The sequence below is a fragment of the Entelurus aequoreus genome, linkage group LG17, assembly GCF_033978785.1.
Source record: "Entelurus aequoreus isolate RoL-2023_Sb linkage group LG17, RoL_Eaeq_v1.1, whole genome shotgun sequence".
Taxonomy (NCBI): Eukaryota; Metazoa; Chordata; class Actinopteri; order Syngnathiformes; family Syngnathidae; genus Entelurus; species Entelurus aequoreus.
This window is the reverse complement of record NC_084747.1, coordinates 29,729,718-29,749,380: the sequence shown is the minus strand read 5'-3', so window position 1 is coordinate 29,749,380 and position 19,663 is coordinate 29,729,718. Positions and strand designations below refer to the sequence as shown.

At 37.9% G+C, this 19,663-nt stretch overlaps 1 protein-coding gene across 2 annotated transcripts in view; it reads left to right on the top strand.

Annotated features, from left to right (window-relative positions):
* The window catches only part of bco2l (beta-carotene 15, 15-dioxygenase 2, like), a 182,217-nt gene extending 162,880 nt beyond the window's left edge, over positions 1-19,337 (top strand). For both annotated transcript variants that reach the window (XM_062025453.1, XM_062025452.1), the window contains 5 exons: positions 4,204-4,374; positions 7,979-8,116; positions 12,145-12,327; positions 14,222-14,332; positions 19,059-19,337. In XM_062025453.1, coding sequence (XP_061881437.1) covers positions 4,204-4,374; positions 7,979-8,116; positions 12,145-12,327; positions 14,222-14,332; positions 19,059-19,175 — 720 coding nt within the window. In that variant the 3' untranslated portion in view covers positions 19,176-19,337. The remainder of the gene's footprint in view (positions 1-4,203; positions 4,375-7,978; positions 8,117-12,144; positions 12,328-14,221; positions 14,333-19,058) is intronic.
* Positions 19,338-19,663: the final 326 nt, after the last annotated feature.

The following is a 19,663-nucleotide window of genomic DNA, read 5'->3' as shown; positions in this document are numbered from 1 at the left end:
GCGGGATCTCACCCCTGACATTCACGATGGCGATGGAGGTCGTCATCCGTGCCTCAAAGTGGGTGGTAGGTGGTCAGCGGGTTGACTCTGGGCAGCGCCTCCCCCCCACTCAGAGCTTACATGGACGATATTACAACGTTGACCACCACCATCCCATGCACCAAGAGGCTTGTCAGAAAACTGGAAGAGAACATCAGTTGGGCCCGTATGAAGATCGAACCATCCAAGTCACGAAGCATCTCAATTGTGAAGGGAGTGCTCTCGGACCTGAAATTCTTCATCGGACCCTGTTCCACCGTGCTGCCCCGTACTTGTCATTAATATTTGCCAAAATAGACGTTTCAGTAGTGTGAATGAGAGTGTACAAGAGTGTTTCAGTAGTGTGTGTGAAAGAAAAACATTTCAGTTGTTTATGTGAGAGCATTTCAGTAGTGTATGTAAGAGGTCATTCTGAATAATGTCCCTAACGACCCCTCATTATTCTGACCCAGGCCTCTTTCGTATGTGACAAAAAAATAGGGTGCACCGGATTATAAGGCGCATTAAAGGGGTCATATGATTTTATTTTTCTATATTTAAAACACTTCCTTGTGGTCTACATAACATGTAATGGTGGTTCTTCTGTGAAAATGTTGCATAGATCATGTTTTACAGACCATCTTCAAGCCGCTTTCTTAGCACTTCCATAGCGAGTCTACTGACAGATGTAAGCTAGAACTGTACGCTACTTCATATTAGAAATGGCAACAATGGGTGATGGGTGTGCCTCACTATAAGAAAGTCCTGGGTTCGATCCCCGGGCTTGGGGTCTTTCTATGTGGCGTTTGCATGATCTCCCCGTGACTGCATGGGTTCCCTCCGGGTAGTCTGGCTTCATCCCACCTCCAGGGACATGCACCTGGGGATAGGTTGATTGGCAACACTAAATTGGCCCTAATGTGTGAATGTTGTCTGTCTATCTGTGTTGGCCGTGCCATGAGGTGGCCACTAGTCCAGGGTGTACCCCGCCTTCCTCCCGAATGCAGCTGTGATAGGCTCCAGCACCCCCCGCGACACCGAAAGGGACAAGCGGTAGAAAAAGGGTGGATGGATGGCAACAGAGGAGGATGAATGTCCAACAATAAGAGGATAGCGAAAATGGAGGAGCTTATTGACTACGGCGTGGACAACAAGGGCGGATGCGCGCACATTTTCAGGACTCATGGAGATCCCAAATACACATCAGCAGGTACCAAAAGGTAAAAAAAGTTGGTTTTGCAAAAAAATAGCGAAACAAAACGGCAGATAATGTCTCCATTTTGGGGTCCTTTTCACACACCATAATAATACCCATATGTTGAAGCACAGTACGTCTGACTATGGTAGCCATAATGCTCTGACAATCCATCAAGCGGTGCAACTTTGTAGCTTACCAAAGTCGTACTAAAACTTTTTGACAGATTTTTGAGCGCCATGTGTAATGTTCTATATTCTCAATAAAGCCTCAAAGTGTTGGTGTTGCTTGCTCACGGGTACTTGCTAGCCTCATTTATTGAACAGTGGGCGTCAACCTGCAATCCAAACGTATCCCTTTATGTGTGACTGCCATCTAATGGTCACACTTATCATTACACCATGTACAAAATAAAATTGGTTCGAGGTCATCACAACCACAAACCGTTCACACACAAGGCACACCGGGTTATACCGTAAGGCGCACTGTCGATTATTGAGAAATTGACAGGACTTTGAATGCACCTTACAGTACAAAAATTACGGTAGTTGACAAATCAGAAGAAAACAGGTGAAAGTAATGTTTTAGGAACTCACGTCAATGCACTCCTGTCTCCGACTGCTCGCCCACACGCTCTTAGAGAAAGACGTCAAAATGTCCCACAACCTGCGAGAGCCAAAATGCTTATCCTCTTCCTTCTTAATTTTCTACACGCAATAATTCAGTTCAGAAAATGTTGACTTTGATCGCACAACATTTCTGACATTGCCACAAATGCGACAGGACTGAGACCGACTAGACTTGGAGCCATGTTTATTTCCATAATGTACGTCATAACGTTATGTCAGCATGCGGGTCAGACTGTGTTCACATTAGACTTTTTTTTTGTAACGTGAACGACAAAAAAAAAAATCTGAATTGGACATATTACAAAGTAATATGTCCAATTCACTCACTTGGCCTGGGGGCCAAGTGAGGTCCGCCGGCATGTTCATTAGGCCCATGAGACATCATGAATAATCTGGCCTGCGGGGCGCCTCCAATTTAATTTTTTAATGGCAGCATAATTGCTGCATGTCTGCCACTATCTTGTGGACACTGTGAGTAAATCAGGTAAATAACCATTAATTGCACGCATTTTTGCATTTATGACCCAATCCAAACAACCTTTCCCACTCATGGCGCAAAATAAACTAACACAAAAAAAGTCAACACACACGGTCACACGCAACACAAGCTGCTCACTGAACTTTGTGGACAGTGTAAAAAAAGGTCCAAACACAACACATAATTCAAAATTAGACCAATTAAAACCCTTTGCAATGCATGATGGGAAAAATGCAAAACACTCTCTCCACACTTATCCATGATTTGGCGCATTTTAGCTGCTTGATATTTCTGATTGATTACAAAACTTAAAAGAGGTTGTCACGGAAGTAAACAAGGGAGGAGTCAAACTTTCGCATACACTTAATATCCAATTATATTCATTATATATACTGTATACCGTATTTTCCAGACTATAAGGCGCACTTGAAATCTTTTTTTTTTCTCAAAACTCGACAGTGCGCCTTATAGCCCGGTTGAGCTTACCCACCTCGAAGCTCTTTTATTTGGTACATGGTGTAATAATAAGTGTGACCAGTAGATGGCAGTCAAACATAAGAGATACGTGTAGACTGCACTACGGCGGGTCTTAAGTAAACAACACCAACATTTTAAATGTTCCATAGAAAATATAGAAAATCACACACGGCGCTCAAGAATCTATCAAAATGTTTTAGTACGACTTTGGTAAGCTATGAAGCCGCACCGCTTGAAGGATTGTCGGCGCATTAAACATATTGTACGAGTATTATTATGGTGTGTGTATAAGGTAAGACATATTATCTGGCGTTTTGTTTCGCAATATTTTGCAAAACCAACTGTTCTTACCTTCTGGTACCTGCTAACCTGTATTTGGGATCTGCATAAATCCTGAAAAATTGTGCCCGTCCGCCTTTATAGTCCACGCCGAACCGTAGTCGATAAGCTTCTTCTGTTTCTCTTCTTGGACATTTATCCTCCGCTGTTGCCATTTCTAATATAAAGTAGTGTAAAGTTCTTACTTATATCTGTCAGTAAACTCGCCATGAAAGCGCTAAAACATACCGGCGTAGTGAGTTCTATTATTCAACCAAGGAACTTTGGTTATTAGAGTCGGACGTTTTTTCACGGGAAACGTGGTTGTTTCCGGATGAGGAGATGCTGCTCCGTTATTGATTATTGATCTGGAATATATGCTGTGTATATATTAACATACACATATAAATTTATAGGCTATATATGTGTATGTGTATGTATATATATATATATATATATATATATATATATATATATATATATATATATATATATATATATATATATATATATATATATATATATATATATATATATATATATATATATATATATATATATATGTATATATATATATATATATATGTATATATATATATATATATATATATATATATATATATATATATAAATGTATAGGCTATATATGTGTATGTGTATATATATATATATATATATATATATATATATATATATATATATATATATATATATATATATATATATATATATATATATATATATATATATATATATAATGTCAAAAAGTTTGGACAGCCCTGGCAAAGTGTGGATGCCAGGGGCTCCCGTATTGTGGATTATTATCCGATTGTGAGATCTGAAGGCGTACAACCTGAAAGGCGGCTTGCTGACTCATCATCCAGAGACGTGTAGCGGGCTTGAGGTTGAGGGTTCATTGCGAATTCTTCCAAACCACACTCTTCTAACTACGGTCATGCTGGAACAGAGAAAAGGTCACCCGTCAACACGTCACACACAATCATACAAACTGTTCGAAATGTTGCAGTGTGCTGAATGAGGGACATTTGGATGGACATTGAATCAAAGTTGGACAATGTGTTCGACAGGTGAGTGCGGTGACGTACCGAGCGGCGCCCATGTTCGCGCTGCATCAGATCAATGCCTTTGAGGACGACGGCTTCCTCGTCATGGACATGTGCTGCGGCGATGACGGCGAGGTCATCGGAGACTTCACCCTGGAGAACCTCCGCAGAGGCCCGGGACAGGAAATGGACAAGGTAAGTGAAATATATACGAATAATAATGTGTGTCATGTGTCTTGTGTAGGGATGGGTACCGTTCACACTTGAATTCCTACTGTGTGTGTTAATAAATATTAATGATTTTTGGAAATAAATAGTCGTTATTGCAATAATTACAAATGGGATGATTATAATAACTGCTGTTTTACTATCATCTAATCATTTGCAAGTATGACATTAAGTTACAATTGCAGTTGCAAGTCCAAGACATTAGATGGCAGTAGTGCATAGTTCATGGTGTGTTGGTCATTGCTGTCTGTTGCACCCTAAAAAGTGTTGATACTGTAATTACTGTACTTATTTTGCACCAGCTGTTTGATTGTAACGTGGATTTTGGTTTTCCTTTTCATGACAAAATTTGGAGGTGTTGAAATCGCCATGTAAAATCTCTAATGCTAATCAGTAGCATGTCAATAACAAAGCCAATGTATATTAGCATCAAACTCGTGTATATTTGGAAAAGTGGAGCCTTACTTTACTTACGTTGGAGCCCATCCATCCATCCATCCATCCATTTTCTAATGCTTGTCCCTTTTGGGGTTGCGGGGGGTGCTGGAGCCTATCCCAGGTCCATTCGGGCGGTAGGCGGGGTACACCCTGGACAAGTCGCCACCTCATGGCAGTAAATATTAATTATTTTTGGAAATAATTAGTCGTTATTGCAATAATTACAAATGGGATGATTATAATAACTGCTGTTTTACTAGCATCTAATCATTTGCAAGTATGACATTAAGTCAAAATTGCAGTTGCAAGTCCAAGACATTAGATGGCAGCAGTGCATGGTTCGTGGTGTGTTGGTCATTGCTGCCTGTTGCGCCCTAAAAAGTGTTGATACTGTAATTACTGTACTTATTTCGCACCAGTTGTTTGATTGTAACATGCATTTTGGTTTTAGTTTTCATGACCAAATTTGGAGGTGTTGAAATCGCCATGTAAAATCGCTAATGCTAATCAGTAGCATGTCAATAAAAAAGCCAATGTATATTAGCATCAAGCTAGTGTATTTTTGGAAAAGTGGAGCCTTACTTTACTTACGTTGGCGCCCATCCATCCATCCATCCATTTTCTACTGTTTGCCCCTTTCGGGGTCGCGGGGGTGCTGGAGCCTATCCCAGGTGCATTCAGGCGGTAGGCGGGGTACACCCTGGACAAGTCGCAACCTCATCGCAGTAAATATTAATTATTTTTGGAAATAATTAGTCGTTATCGCAATAATTACAAATGGGATGATTATAATAACTGCTGTTTTACTATCATCTAATCATTTGCAAGTATGACATTAAGTTACAATTGCGGTTGCAAGTCCAAGACATTAGATGGCAGTAGTGCATAGTTCATGGTGTGTTGGTCATTGCTGTCTGTTGCACCCTAAAAAGTGTTGATACTGTAATTACTGTACTTATTTCGCACCAGTTGTTTGATTGTAACATGCATTTTGGTTTTAGTTTTCATGACCAAATTTGGAGGTGTTGAAATCGCCATGTAAAATCGCTAATGCTAATCAGTAGCATGTCAATAAAAAAGCCAATGTATATTAGCATCAAGCTAGTGTATTTTTGTAACAGTGGAGCCTTACTTTACTTACGTTGGCGCCCATCCATCCATCCATCCATCCATCCATCCATTTTCTACTGTTTGCCCCTTTCGTGGTTGCGGGGGTGCTGGAGCCTATCCCAGGTGCATTCAGGCGGTAGGCGGGGTACACCCTGGACAAGTCGCAACCTCATCGCAGTAAATATTAATTATTTTTGGAAATAATTAGTCGTTATCGCAATAATTACAAATGGGATGATTATAATAACTGCTGTTTTACTATCATCTAATCATTTGCAAGTATGACATTAAGTTACAATTGCGGTTGCAAGTCCAAGACATTAGATGGCAGCAGTGCACAGTTCATGGTGTGTTGGTCATTGCTGCCTGTTGCACCCTAAAAAGTGTTGATACTGTAATTACTGTACTTATTTTGCACCAGCTGTTTGATTGTAACTTGCATTTTGGTTTTAGTTTTCATGACAAAATTTGGAGGTGTTGAAATCGCCATGTAAAATTGCTAATGCCAATCAGTAGCATGTCAATGGCAAAGCCAATGTATATTAGCATCAAGCTAGCGCATATTTGGAAAAGTGGAGCCTTACTTTACTTACGTTGGAGCCCATCCATTCATCCATTTTCTACCGCTTGTCCCTTTCGGGGTTGCGGGGGGTGCTGGAGCCTATCCCAGGTGCATTCGGGCGGTAGGCGGGGTACACCCTGGACAAGTCGCCACCCCATCGCAGTAAATATTAATTAATGTTGGAAACAATTAGTCGTTATTGCAATAATTATAAATGGGATGATTATAATAACTGCTGTTTTACTATCATCTAATCATTTGCAAGTATGACATTAAGTTACAATTGCGGTTGCAAGTCCAAGACATTAGATGGCAGTAGTGCACAGTTCATGGTGTGTTGGTCATTGCTGTCTGTTGCGCTCTAAAAAGTGTTGATACTGTAATTACTGTACTTATTTCGCACCAGTTTGATTGTAACATGCATTTTGGTTTTACTTTTCATGACAAAATCTGGAGTTGCTGAAATCGCCATGTAAAATCGCTGATGCTAATCAGTAGCATGTTAATGGCAAAGCCAATGTATATTAGCATCAAGCTAGCGTATTTTTGGAAAAGTGGAGCCCTACTTTACTTACTTTAGAGCCCAGCCATCCATCCATTTTCTCCCGCTTGTCCCTTTCTGGGTCACGGGGGGTGCTGGAGTTTATCCCAGGTGCATTCGGGCGGTAGGCGGGGTACACCCTGGACAAGTCGCCACCTCATCGCAGTAAATATTAATTATTTTTGGAAATAATTAATAACTGCTGTTTGACTATCATCTAATCATTTGCAAGTATGACATTAAGTTACAATTGCAGTTGCAAGTCCAAGACATTAGATGGCAGTAGTGCATAGTTCATGGTGTGTTGGTCATTGCTGCCTGTTGCGCCCTAAAACGTGTTAATACTGTAATTACTGTACTTATTTCGCACCAGCTGTTTGATTGTAACGTGCATTTTGGTTTTAGTTTTAATTACCAAATTTGAAGTAAATGTAAAATCGTTAATGCTAATCAGTAGCATGTCAATGGCAAAGCCAATGTATATTAGCATCAAGCTAGCACATTTTTGGAAAAGTGGAGCCTTACTTTACCTACTTTGGAGCGTTTTTTTAAAGTCGATTTCTGTGTTAGCTTTAAAAATTGCAACATTGCCTAAAAGTAGTTTAGCTCTCATTTTGATGGATAAATTGCTTAAGAATAATGAGTCAAGCTGCTTTTTAAGGATTTATTTCCATTTTAACAAAAGAAAAGTTTGGAATGTTTGATAGTATAATATTTGTTGCAATATTAGATCAAGTTTAGAATACAGTATGTGTGTATTTTTTTTAATTCCGGGTTTTTGCGGGCCACATAAAATGAAGCGGCTGGCCAAATATGGCTCCCGGGCCTTGAGTTTGACACCTGTGTTAAAAATGCATGAATTATGAATTAATATGTATCATATTCACTTGTCTCTACACCTTTGTGGTTTCCTCCGTCAGTTTTACAACTCCCTGTGCAGAAACCTGCCGAGAAGATACGTCCTCCCTTTGAATGTTGACCAACAAACCCCTCTGGACCAGAATCTGGTGACCCTGCCAGACTATAAAGCTACGGCCAAGAAGACCCCGTCTGGAGAGGTATGATACGCGTATAATGATGTGATTAACTCTGCATCACACGTCACGGCATGTTCGGGGGAGGGTCTTTGATTACGATCGATACAGACCATAACTACACACGCTTTGTGATTATTCACTTTGATGAGGATTCCTTTGCACAAGTCTTTTCATGATTATCAATGACTAGAGTTCCATATATGAAATTAGTTTTCCCCGGGAGCATGCTTTATCAGTATCATGCTTCAAATCCGGCTTTGACTTCCTCGTTTTGATGTCTACTAAAAGTCAGTACAAATTGTTGCAATATTTCGATTTTGTAAGTTCAAGTGTTTTATATTTTGAGCTGTTGTGTATTTTCGAATACAAACAAATCAACAATACAAATGTAAGAAAAAAGAGGAAAAAAATGAAAACAAATGCTGACATTTTTTAAGCAATAATAATAAGATACTTAGTCACCTATATCACAACGTTTTGTCTTGAAATATCTATATCTGTTTTTAGCAATTAAAAAAAAAAAAAAAAATATATATATATATATATATATATATATATATATATATATATATATATATATATATATATATATATATATATATACATATATATATATATATATATATATATATATATATATATATATATATATATATATATATATATATATATATATATATATATATATATACATATATATATATCAATATTGCTCCCCCATACTTAACTTTTCAGATTCGCCCCCTGGTGGAAAAACTAGAAACTCTCAAAATAAAACAACAACTTTAACTATAAACAAAGTTTAGTTCGTTATTTAAAAAATAAAACAGTACTAACTTATGAATTATTTAATTTGAAAAAACAACCAAAAAAAAAACACTGTTAAATGTGTGACTGAGAATTTATATTTTTGTACAGTCACAATTTTTGACACACTAGGTTATGCAGTAACATAATCGTGATATTAATATTTTTATTATATTCTTACATGGGAAAAAACAACAGTAAACATGTAAGAAAAAGAGCCAAAATGATATGTAATGAGAAAAAGATTAAATGTTCTAACTAATAATCAATAATAATATACTTAGTCACCAATAATACAAAGCTGACAAAAAATAAATTTTTAGTATTTTTAAAAAATTTAAAAATAACAATATGGCCCCGCATACTTTGACTTTTCACTATGCGGCCTTTGGGGCAAAAAATTTGGATATTACAAGTATCGATATTTTAGCATAAAGATCTGGTATCAACGATATCGATATTTCAGTATACATCCACACATCACTACTCCAGAGTTAATGTTGCTCATCAATTAGAATGTATTATTATTCATTTAGTTTATTTAATTTTAATTTTCAGTTTAAAATGGCTCAAGACCGTCAAAATGTTTTAATATTTTTTAATTAAAATAAAACCTTTTTTAAATTTAGGCAAATTGAGGCACTTTAAAACAACATTACTAATTAAGTTATTCTTTGTTGTAACTTGATTTGTATTTATTATGGGCCTGCTGCAATGCAAGCAGCCCATATTATTATTGCTCATACTTCAAACTTTATTATTATTCTTGTTCTGCACGTTTCTCTTACGTCTACGACGAGACTAACCGGCCAACGAACCCCCACATATGTTATACCATCGGAAAGGTCTCGTTCGTGCCAATGGCGGGAATCTAAATTGGGAACATTTTGTGTTACCAAGGCAACGCTATTCCAGAACAAAAAAAAAATGGGCCAATTGAATGGGTACGCACCTTTTGTCTAATACGAGCGAACCAGACAACTAACCCCCACATAAGTTATACCGTCGGAAAGGTCTCGTTCTCGCCGATGGGCGTATTTGAAGTTGGGAACATTTCGTGTTACCATGGCGACGCTATTCACGAATAAACAAAAAATGGGCCAAATGAATGGGTACGCAGGCTAGCTCTGTAGCTCATTTTGTACAGTTACACCTAAAACTGACGGATTCTGACACTCGGCACCATCTTCACAGTACGGCGGCTTCCTGCGAGCCCCGGCCAGAGGTCCAGGGAACAGACAGCAGGCCCATCAAAATGTCCGCGGGAATTTTCTAGTTTTGTCTTTATAGTTTTCTTTAATGTTAATAAGAATACAATGTTATGCAGAGGTGTACTTTCAGCAATTTTATAGACAAATAATACTATTTATAGTCGCGACGCAGACTGGGACATTTTTTTTTATTTTCTGGGGGGGTTGTAACCGAAAATAAGCCCTAGTTTAGTGTAGGAGTATTCCAGTCATTGCCTTAGCAACCGTGAATCACCAACCTTTTAGTGGTCTATAATATTGGTGGACACATTGTTGTGCTAGCATTAATTTTAATGTTGTTGTTTTTTTCGAAATATTGCAAAAAAAATGTATTCTAAAAAATAATAGACTTCTTGTTGTTACAATTTTCAGGTAATTTTAAGATTTTTGTTTTGTTTGTCTCTAATACTTTGTGTTTTAGGGCATTCATTCAGTTGCTGACCACTGTTAGTTTCTACACTATGTTAGCACATTTCATTCCTTAAGACCAAAAAAGTAATAACATAAATATAGGCCCAAATACAAGAGGCCATATCCCTAGAAATATATGGGTGAAATACATTTAGAGTCTACAAGATGGCACCAAAAAGGCGAGTCAGAGCTTTTCTTCCTGTCGCTCACACACGCACCAGTGGCACAGAGACCCTCTGAAAGAAGTAACAGTTTTTTCTTGAGAAATTGTCCCGTACGGTATTTGAGTGTCTGTGTGCAACATCTGGGCCAGCTAGGTCTCAGGAGTTAGTACAGACTCGGGATGGGTACCGTTTACATCTGAACGATACGGTACCAAATCCCGGTACTTGAGAATCGACACCAATCAACTGTACCAAATTTTTGCGCCTTTGTGTATGTTTTCCATCCACCCATCTTCTCCCACTTATCCAAAGTCAGGTCGCGGGGGCAACAGCCTAAGCAGAGAAGCCCAGACTTCCGTCTCCGCACGAATTGTTTTTGATAAGTAAATCAGTTTTTTATTATTGCAACATTTAAAAAATGAGCTGATTATAATAACTGCTGTCCAGTTGTTGTATCTTGTTTTATTATTTCTTATTTCTTATCTATTATCTATCTATACAGTTGCAAGTACAAGACATTTTATGGCAGTAGTTTATGGTGGTTTTTTTGTATTTTGTTTCGCCCTAAAAAGTGTTAATACTCTAAGTATTGTACCTTTTACACACCAGCTGTTTGATTGCACCGTGCATCTTCGTTGTAGTTTTCATTAACACATTTGGAGGTGTTGTGTGCGGCCATCCCAGTCACTGCCGTTGTGTCCTTGGGCAAGACACTTTATCCTTGCTGCCAGTGCCACCCACATTGGCTTAAATGTAGCTTAATGGGTTTCACTCTGTAAAGCGCTTTAAGTCTTGAGAAAAAAAGAACTATATTAGTATAATTTACTTCACTTTAGGAGTTGGAATCGCCATGTAAAATCGCTAATGCTAATCAGTAGCATGTCAATAGCAAAGCCAAAGCCTTACTTCACTGGTGCGTTTTTTGAGTCAATTTCTTTGTTGGCATTGAAGATTTCAAAATGACCTAGGGGTAGTTTGGCTGAGTCCGCTCTCAGTGCTGCTGGAGTGAAGTGCCAAAGTCGGCAACCGAGCGTGGCGTCACGTGTAACCCAAGTACCGTAACATGACACCGTTGGATTTTATGTGAATCGGTGCCAAAAAAGTACTGAATTCGGTACCCATCCGTGGACAGACCAGACCGTCCATTAACCGGAGAATGGTGGTTCAGACCTCGCTCCCTACTCTTGTGTCTTTGGGCAAGACCAGTGCAGCCCACAATGGTGTATAAATGTTTAATGGTGGTTGGACAGGCTGTTGACTGAATGAATGATGGGTTCTCAGTATGAGGTGCATTGGGTCTCTAGAAAAATGCACTATATAAATCCACTTCAAGCCATCTAAATGTGAAAACAGCAAATGGGTACAGTTCCACTACGGTGCATTTTCGGTGGACTATAAAGGTGACAAACTTGTGCAGGTTTTTCTGACCCACGAGGATCTTCACGACGACCAGCTGCTGCAGTACGGCGGCCTGGAGTTCCCCCAGATCAACTACGAGCGCTGCAATGCTCGACCCTACCGCTATTTCTACTCCTGTGGCTTTGGACACGTCTTCAGTGACTCCCTGCTCAAGATGGACGTGCACACCAAAGAGCTCAAGGTAACTGAAGGAGACTCGCGCAGTCCTGACTTTGCTGAAAGGGAGTCAGACTTAGTTCAAGGCACATTTTAGATGGCAGGTTTGAACATGAACGCCGTATTTTCCGGACTATAGAGCGCACCGGTATATAAGACGCACCCATTACATTTTAGAAGAAAACCCAAATGTTTCCATATATTAGCCGCACCGGACTATAAACCGCAGATATATACGTTGTTAAATAAGTTAATTACACATAAATATTCTGTAGTGGTTGTGGTCAAAAGTTTACATACATGTGTAAAGAACATAATGTCATGGCTGTCTTGAGTTTCCAATAATTTCTACAACTCTAATTTTTTTGTGATAGAGTGATTGGAGCACATACTTGTTGGTCACAAAAAACATTCATGAAGTTTGGTTCTTTTATGAATTTATTATGGGTCTACTGAAAATGTGACCAAATCTGCTGGGTCAAAAGTATACATACAGCAATGTTAATATTTGGTTACATGTTCCTTGGCAAGTTTCACTGCAATAAGGCATTTTTTGGTAGCCATCCACAAGCTTCTGGTTGAATTTTTGACCACTCCTCTTGACAAAATTGGTGCAGTTCAGCTAAATGTGTTGGTTTTCTGACATGCACTTGTTTCTTCAGCTTATTTATACTTTCTGAATAAATGAATTGATAATATTCATCAGTCAACTAGGTGGAATTGAGTCTGGCAGAGTTATAAAATGCTCCCATTGGTGTTCATTCTTATGAAATGAATAATACTATCAAAATCAAAGTACAGGATGTTATTAATATAATTTACTTATTTTCTTCAACTGATGTACTAACACCATGTGGTTTATTCTGTACATATGTAGCATCGTTTACAATTAAACTTGTGAATTTGGACTCTTTTCATGAATCACATGTGAAGTAAGAAGACGATACATATTACTGTATTACAGCATATTTATGTGCGCCCAGCAAATGTGTCCCCAGTCATAAGTGCAACAAGGAATGCACAGATTATCATTCTGTATACTTTCACTAATAAGCCTCTACCCCAACATCGCTCAGCCCCCTCTGAAGTCATGCGTGCTTTCACTGCAGGGGACACAAATAATTGCTATGGCGACATCCAGTGGACACATTTAGAACAGCAGTTTATTTCATTCCAAAACATGTTTGTGTAATTTTTATACTTAGCAAACTCATCTCGCGTGCCGGATGGAACCTGCTGGCGGGCCTGATTCAGTACCTGTACCTTTAACACCCCTGCTATAGGAGTTGAACCCTTTGTTTTAATCAGCATCTTTAGTCAAAGCCTGCAGCTATAGATGTATTTTTGTTATTTCCGACAGTCCAAACATGTTGACACGCACCAGACGGAATATTCCCTCTCTCGATCGCCCCCTTTCTCGCAGCCATTTGTGCGTAACTGTGCCAGTTTGCAGTGACATTTCAAACGTGCGAAACAGTGGCCGCAGAACAGTTTCGGTCTTGATAAATCACAATGCGAGTGCCAAAGAATTATATGTGCATCTCCCGCTCCCAGTAGTTCTGATAATGGTCATATATTGTGCACGGACATGAAGACAGACACGCTAAATTGATTATGCTCGTTAATTTGCTCTTTTAGGAGACGCAATCTTTCACTTCGCTATCAAGTTTGCGTGTGTTTTAATACATGCAAACCTCTGGTAGATCCGGTCAAATGTATATGAGATAAATGGGCGGTGTTTCTGAAATAAATCAGTTTTTTTTATATGCTAAAATTTACCATGCAGGCAGAATGCACGTCCATTTTCAAATGTTGTTTGTGTGCTTTAGTGTGTATTAATGGAAAGTAGCAGACTATGACTTTTTGGCTCTTTTTGTTTTTGATGTGGAGCACATTTGCATGCCATATTTCCTGTTTAGGTGTGGCGGTATCCCGGCTTGTTCCCGTCTGAGCCTGTCTTTGTTGCTTCGCCCGAGGCCACGGAGGAAGATGATGGAGTCGTGTTGTCAGTCATCATTACACCCCGAGAAGTAAGTTTTCATCTGCAGGAAAGAAACATAAACTGTGGGGTCACTCGAAGCCTTGCTGTGCTTTTGCAACTACAACAAAACTACATCAGCAAATACTATGAATGTGTATATATTTATGAATATGTATATGAATATATATATGGTAACACTTTAGTATGGGGAACATAGTCACCATTAATTAGTTGCTTATTAAAGTAACAAAGACTTAAAGGCCTACTGAAACCCACTACTACCGACCACGCAGTCTGATAGTTTATATATCAATGATGAAATCTTAACATTGCAACACATGCCAATACGGCCGGGTTAACTTATAAAGTGCAATTTTAAATTTCCCGCTAAACTTCTGGTTGAAAACGCCTTTGGATGATGATGTATGCGCGTGACGTAGCCAGTAGAACAGAGGTATGGCTCCCCCATTGAGGCCAATACAAAAAGCTCTGTTTTCATTTCATAATTCCACAGTATTCTGGACATTTGCGTTGGTGAATCTTTTGCAATTTGTTTAATGAACAATGGAGACCGCAAAGAAGAAAGTTGTAGGTGGGATCGGTGTATTAGCGGCTGGCTGCAGCAACACAACCAGGAGGACTTACTTGGATAGCAGACGCTCTAGCCAACGCTAGCCGCCAACCGCATCTGTGATCGGGTGAAGTCCTTCGTCGCGCCGTCGATCGCTGGAACGCAGGTGAGCACGGGTGTTGATGAGCAGATGAGGGCTGGCTGGCGTAGGTGGAGCGCTAATGTTTTTATCATAGCTCTGTGAGGTCCGGTTGCTAAGTTAGCTTCAGCGTCGTTAGCAACAGCATTGTTAAGCTTTGCCAGGCTGAGAATTATTAACCGTGTATTTACATGTCCATGGTTTAATAGTATTGTTGATCTTCTGTCTATCCTTCCAGTCAGGGATTTATTTCTGTCGTTTCTATCTACATTTGAGCCAGATGCTATCACGTTAGCTCAGTAGCTAAAGAGCTTCGCCGATGTATTGTCGTGGAGATAAAAGTCACTGTGAATGTCCATTTCGCGTTCTGGACTCTCATTTTCAAGAGGATATAGTATCCGAGGTGGTTTGAAATACAAATCCGTGATCCACAATAGAAAAAGGAGAGAGTGTGGAATCCAATGAGCCAGCTTGTACCTTAGTTACGGTCAGAGCGAAAAAACATATGTCTTGCACTGCATAGTCCGTCACTCTAACGTTCCTCATCCACGAATCTTTCATCCTCACTCAAATTAATGGGGTAATCGTCGCTTTCTCGGTCCGAATCGCTCTAGCTGCGTTGAAAACAATAAGAAAATATGAGGAGGCGAACAACTGACAACGTCACGCTACTTCCGGTAGGGGCAAGGCTTTTTTTAATCAGAGACCAAAAGTTGCGAACTTTATCGTCGTTGTTCTATACTAAATCCTTTCAGCAAAAATATGGCAATATCGCGAAATGATCAAGTATGACACATAGAATGGATCTGCTATCCCCGTTTGAATAAAAAAAATTCATTTCAGTAAGCCTTTAATTTAGAGTTATTTGGACACTAGAAGAACATATAAGGGTTAAGGTTAGGGTCACTAATAAGCAATAATTCTGAGGTTATTGAGGGAAGACTCTTAGTTAATGGCTTACTGGCTGTATAATAAGGCCATGCAGAATAAGGCATTAATAAGTACTTAATAATGACTAATTAAGAGCCAATATGTTACTAATTTGCATGTTAATAAGCTACTAATTAATTGTGAATATGTGTTCCCCCATACTAAAGTGTTAACATATATATATATATATATATATATATATATATATATATATATATATATATATATATATATATATATATATACACATTCACGTATATATATATGTATATATTAGTAATATATCCATACGTATGATAAAATAAAATAAAACATTTGTGAAGTAGTAAATTTTAAAAACAATTAAAAAAAATGTCCTTATATTAGCCACACCAGACTATAAGCACAGTTGTTTACACAGAAAGAATAATAGTAAACATTAAATGTTTATTTACATACCTTAATTGTTTCCAAACGCTGTCTGTAACACGGCAGTAAAACGGCTGGTCAAACAAAACAGAAATAATCGTTATGGACCTACTAGCTGTGGAAGCTAGCTCTCCAATCCGCTAAACAGACTCAATAACTCCACGGTGACGTTTTGGTGAATTTAATGAGGAATTTGAAACAATACAAAAAGAATGCCATTGTAAGTTTATTTTACTAACACAGACACTCGTAAACGTGTTAGCATACTAGAAAATGCTCACGGCGCTAGCTTGAATACAGATGATAACCCGTACAAATATGCATGAAAACACTCCTACAGACATCACACATGGGACGGTTTGGTAAGTATAAACAGTTTTAGTTATATTGTAAAAACATACAAACATTGCTTGGAGGGATGAATGAAGAATCCATGTGAGTAGAAACGCTATGGACGATTAGAAGACGAAACGACACTTCTACTTCTGGTTGCAAGCATGACATGGAAAGAGAAAAGAGGGCGCTGTAGCACAAACAATAACACCCTTTCAGTGTGTTTCCTTGTTTTTTTAATTTAATTTTTTATTTAACTACTGTATTTGCATTATGGCCGTCAGCAAAGAAAAATCCATGAATTAGCCGCACTGTTTTGTAAGCCGCAGGGTACAAAGTGTAGGAAAAAAAGTAGTGGTTTATAGTCCGAAATTTACGTTAAGAGAAGAGGAGCAGGCATCCTGGCGATTTCCCATATTTTGAAATGCAAATGTTGATGCTCCTCTTAGACAAACATTATAAAGGTGTTTTTGGTGCTAAATTAACCACAACATTAGCACAGCATTAACCATTTCTAGTCCGGCATTTCCTAAAAAAAAAAAAAAGTTTAAAAAAACAATTTAAAGTAGCAGTAAAGTGGAAAAACAAGTTGCCTCTTTATTGAAGCTATTATCATATAGATCGGATTTATGACACCAAAAGACTTAGAAAGTTTGTGAGTTAATAGAAAATAGTGTAAATAGTTTAAATAGTACATCCCGAGCCAATTTGAGAAGATAATGAGCGAACTAGTGATGTGATCCGTAATGTAGAGGAGGAACCACAGATCCCTTCCCCATCAACAACAATACTGACCAAGCAGACCAAGAACGATTACTTTGGGGAAAATTATGATCCAGAAACTTTTATTTTTTAGCCTGAACACAAAGAGTAATACGTTTTAGAAGCCGAGTGCTCAACAGACGTAGCTTTGTTGTGAAGCTATAGCAGGGGTGTCCAAACTATGGCCCGCCAGCGTCTTCAAATTGGCCCACGAGCTGTGATGAGTTTTTTAAAACATTGCATTGCAAAGTGCTTTCAAATTAATCTTAAACACCAGGTGATCTCTTTATGCTACAAATGTGCTGCATTTTTGTGGACGATGTAATTAAATCAGATCAGGGTCCTTTGAAAGTACTTAGAAATTTTTGCACAGCATTTACTTATATGACTCAAGCCAAACAACCTTTCCTAGTCATGGTGCAAAAGAAAAAGGAGCAACTAACATAAAAGTCAACACACATGCTCACACACAACACAACCTGCTCCCTGAACTGTGTGGATATTCTTAAAAAAAACGTCCAAGCACCATGCAAAATTCAAAATGACACCCATTAAAATCCATTAGAGTGCATGATGGGAAAAATGTAAGACACTCTCTCCACACTTGTCAATGTTTGCCGCATTTTAGCTGCTTGATATTTTTGATCGATTACACATTTTTAAGAAGGTCGTCATGAAAGTAAACAATATATACATGTATAAGTATACATGTTTATATATATATATATATATATATATATATATATATATATATATATATATATGTGTGTGTATACATACATATACATATATACACACATATATATGTGTGTATATATAGATATGTATGTATATGTGTATATATATGTATGTATATATATATATATATATTATATGTTTATATGTATATACAGTATACATTTATATACTGTATATATATATGTGTGTGTGTGTATATATATATATATACATATATACACACATATATATGTGTGTATATATAGATATGTATGTGTATATATATGTATGTATATATATATTATATATGTTTATATGTATATACTGTATGTATATATATGTATATACTGTATATATATATATATATATATATATATATATACATATATATATATATATATATATATATATATATATATATATATATATATATATATATATGTGTGTGTGTGTGTATATATAGATGAAGAATCAATCACAATCCTCACAAAGGGTTTAGAAAAAATTGCCACAACTAGCGACTTTTTGTGTCTTTTTTGCCATCTTTGGGGATGTCAAAGTCAAACAGCCTCTGAACGTGTGTCATTTTGTGATGTTTAGACGGTATTTTCACATACTTTGCGGATTGTAAACAGAATTGGATCTGGTTTATTGGGTGTGAAAAGTCAACTTGTTTTTCCACACTAGTGCTACGTTAAAGCCTTGTCCAGCTGTTCACTGACGTACACTACTCATGCCTAAAAAACTTTTAATATTAATATTTAATATTGGCTCCAAATACCTGTTATCGGCCTCCTTGACTACTAATAATCGGTATCGGTATGGGCCCTGAAAAAAGATCCTATCGGTCGATCTCTGCTATACGGAACTGTACACTGCAAGACAAACACTAACGCCCTGTGGTCGTCTTTCCAGGACAAAAGTACATTTCTTCTCGTTCTGGATGCCAAGACCTTCACTGAACTGGGCAGAGCAGAAGTCCCAGTCAACATCCCGTATGGTACACATGGAGTGTTCAATCACATGGCCTAACAGGGAGGTGCAACCTTTTTACACTGAGGGCCACACACTGACAAATGAAAGCATGCGGGTGCCATTTTGATATTTTTCATTTTGAAAACCAATACAATACATATTGTAACCATTAAGGCTCTCCTCAATGTTGGTGAATGTTAATTGTCCCCGGGATCCAAAAGGCTCTCAGTCATTAAAGTGTTCAAGTTAAAACTTAATGTTGGAACAATATTTTTTTGACTTCGTTTAATCAATGTTGGGTTCTGACGTTGATTCAACCGTTGAATTTTGGTCATTTTCCAACCATAATTCTACAACACAAATACAATGTTGCAACAACATTCTCTTTGACGATGGTTGATCAATGTTTGGTTCTGCTGATGATTTGACCATTGAAATTTGGTCATTTCCCAACCAAAATTCTACAACACAAATACAACATTGAAACAACATGCTTTTTGATGACGTTTAATCAATGTGGGGTTCTGACAGTGAGGTGACCATTG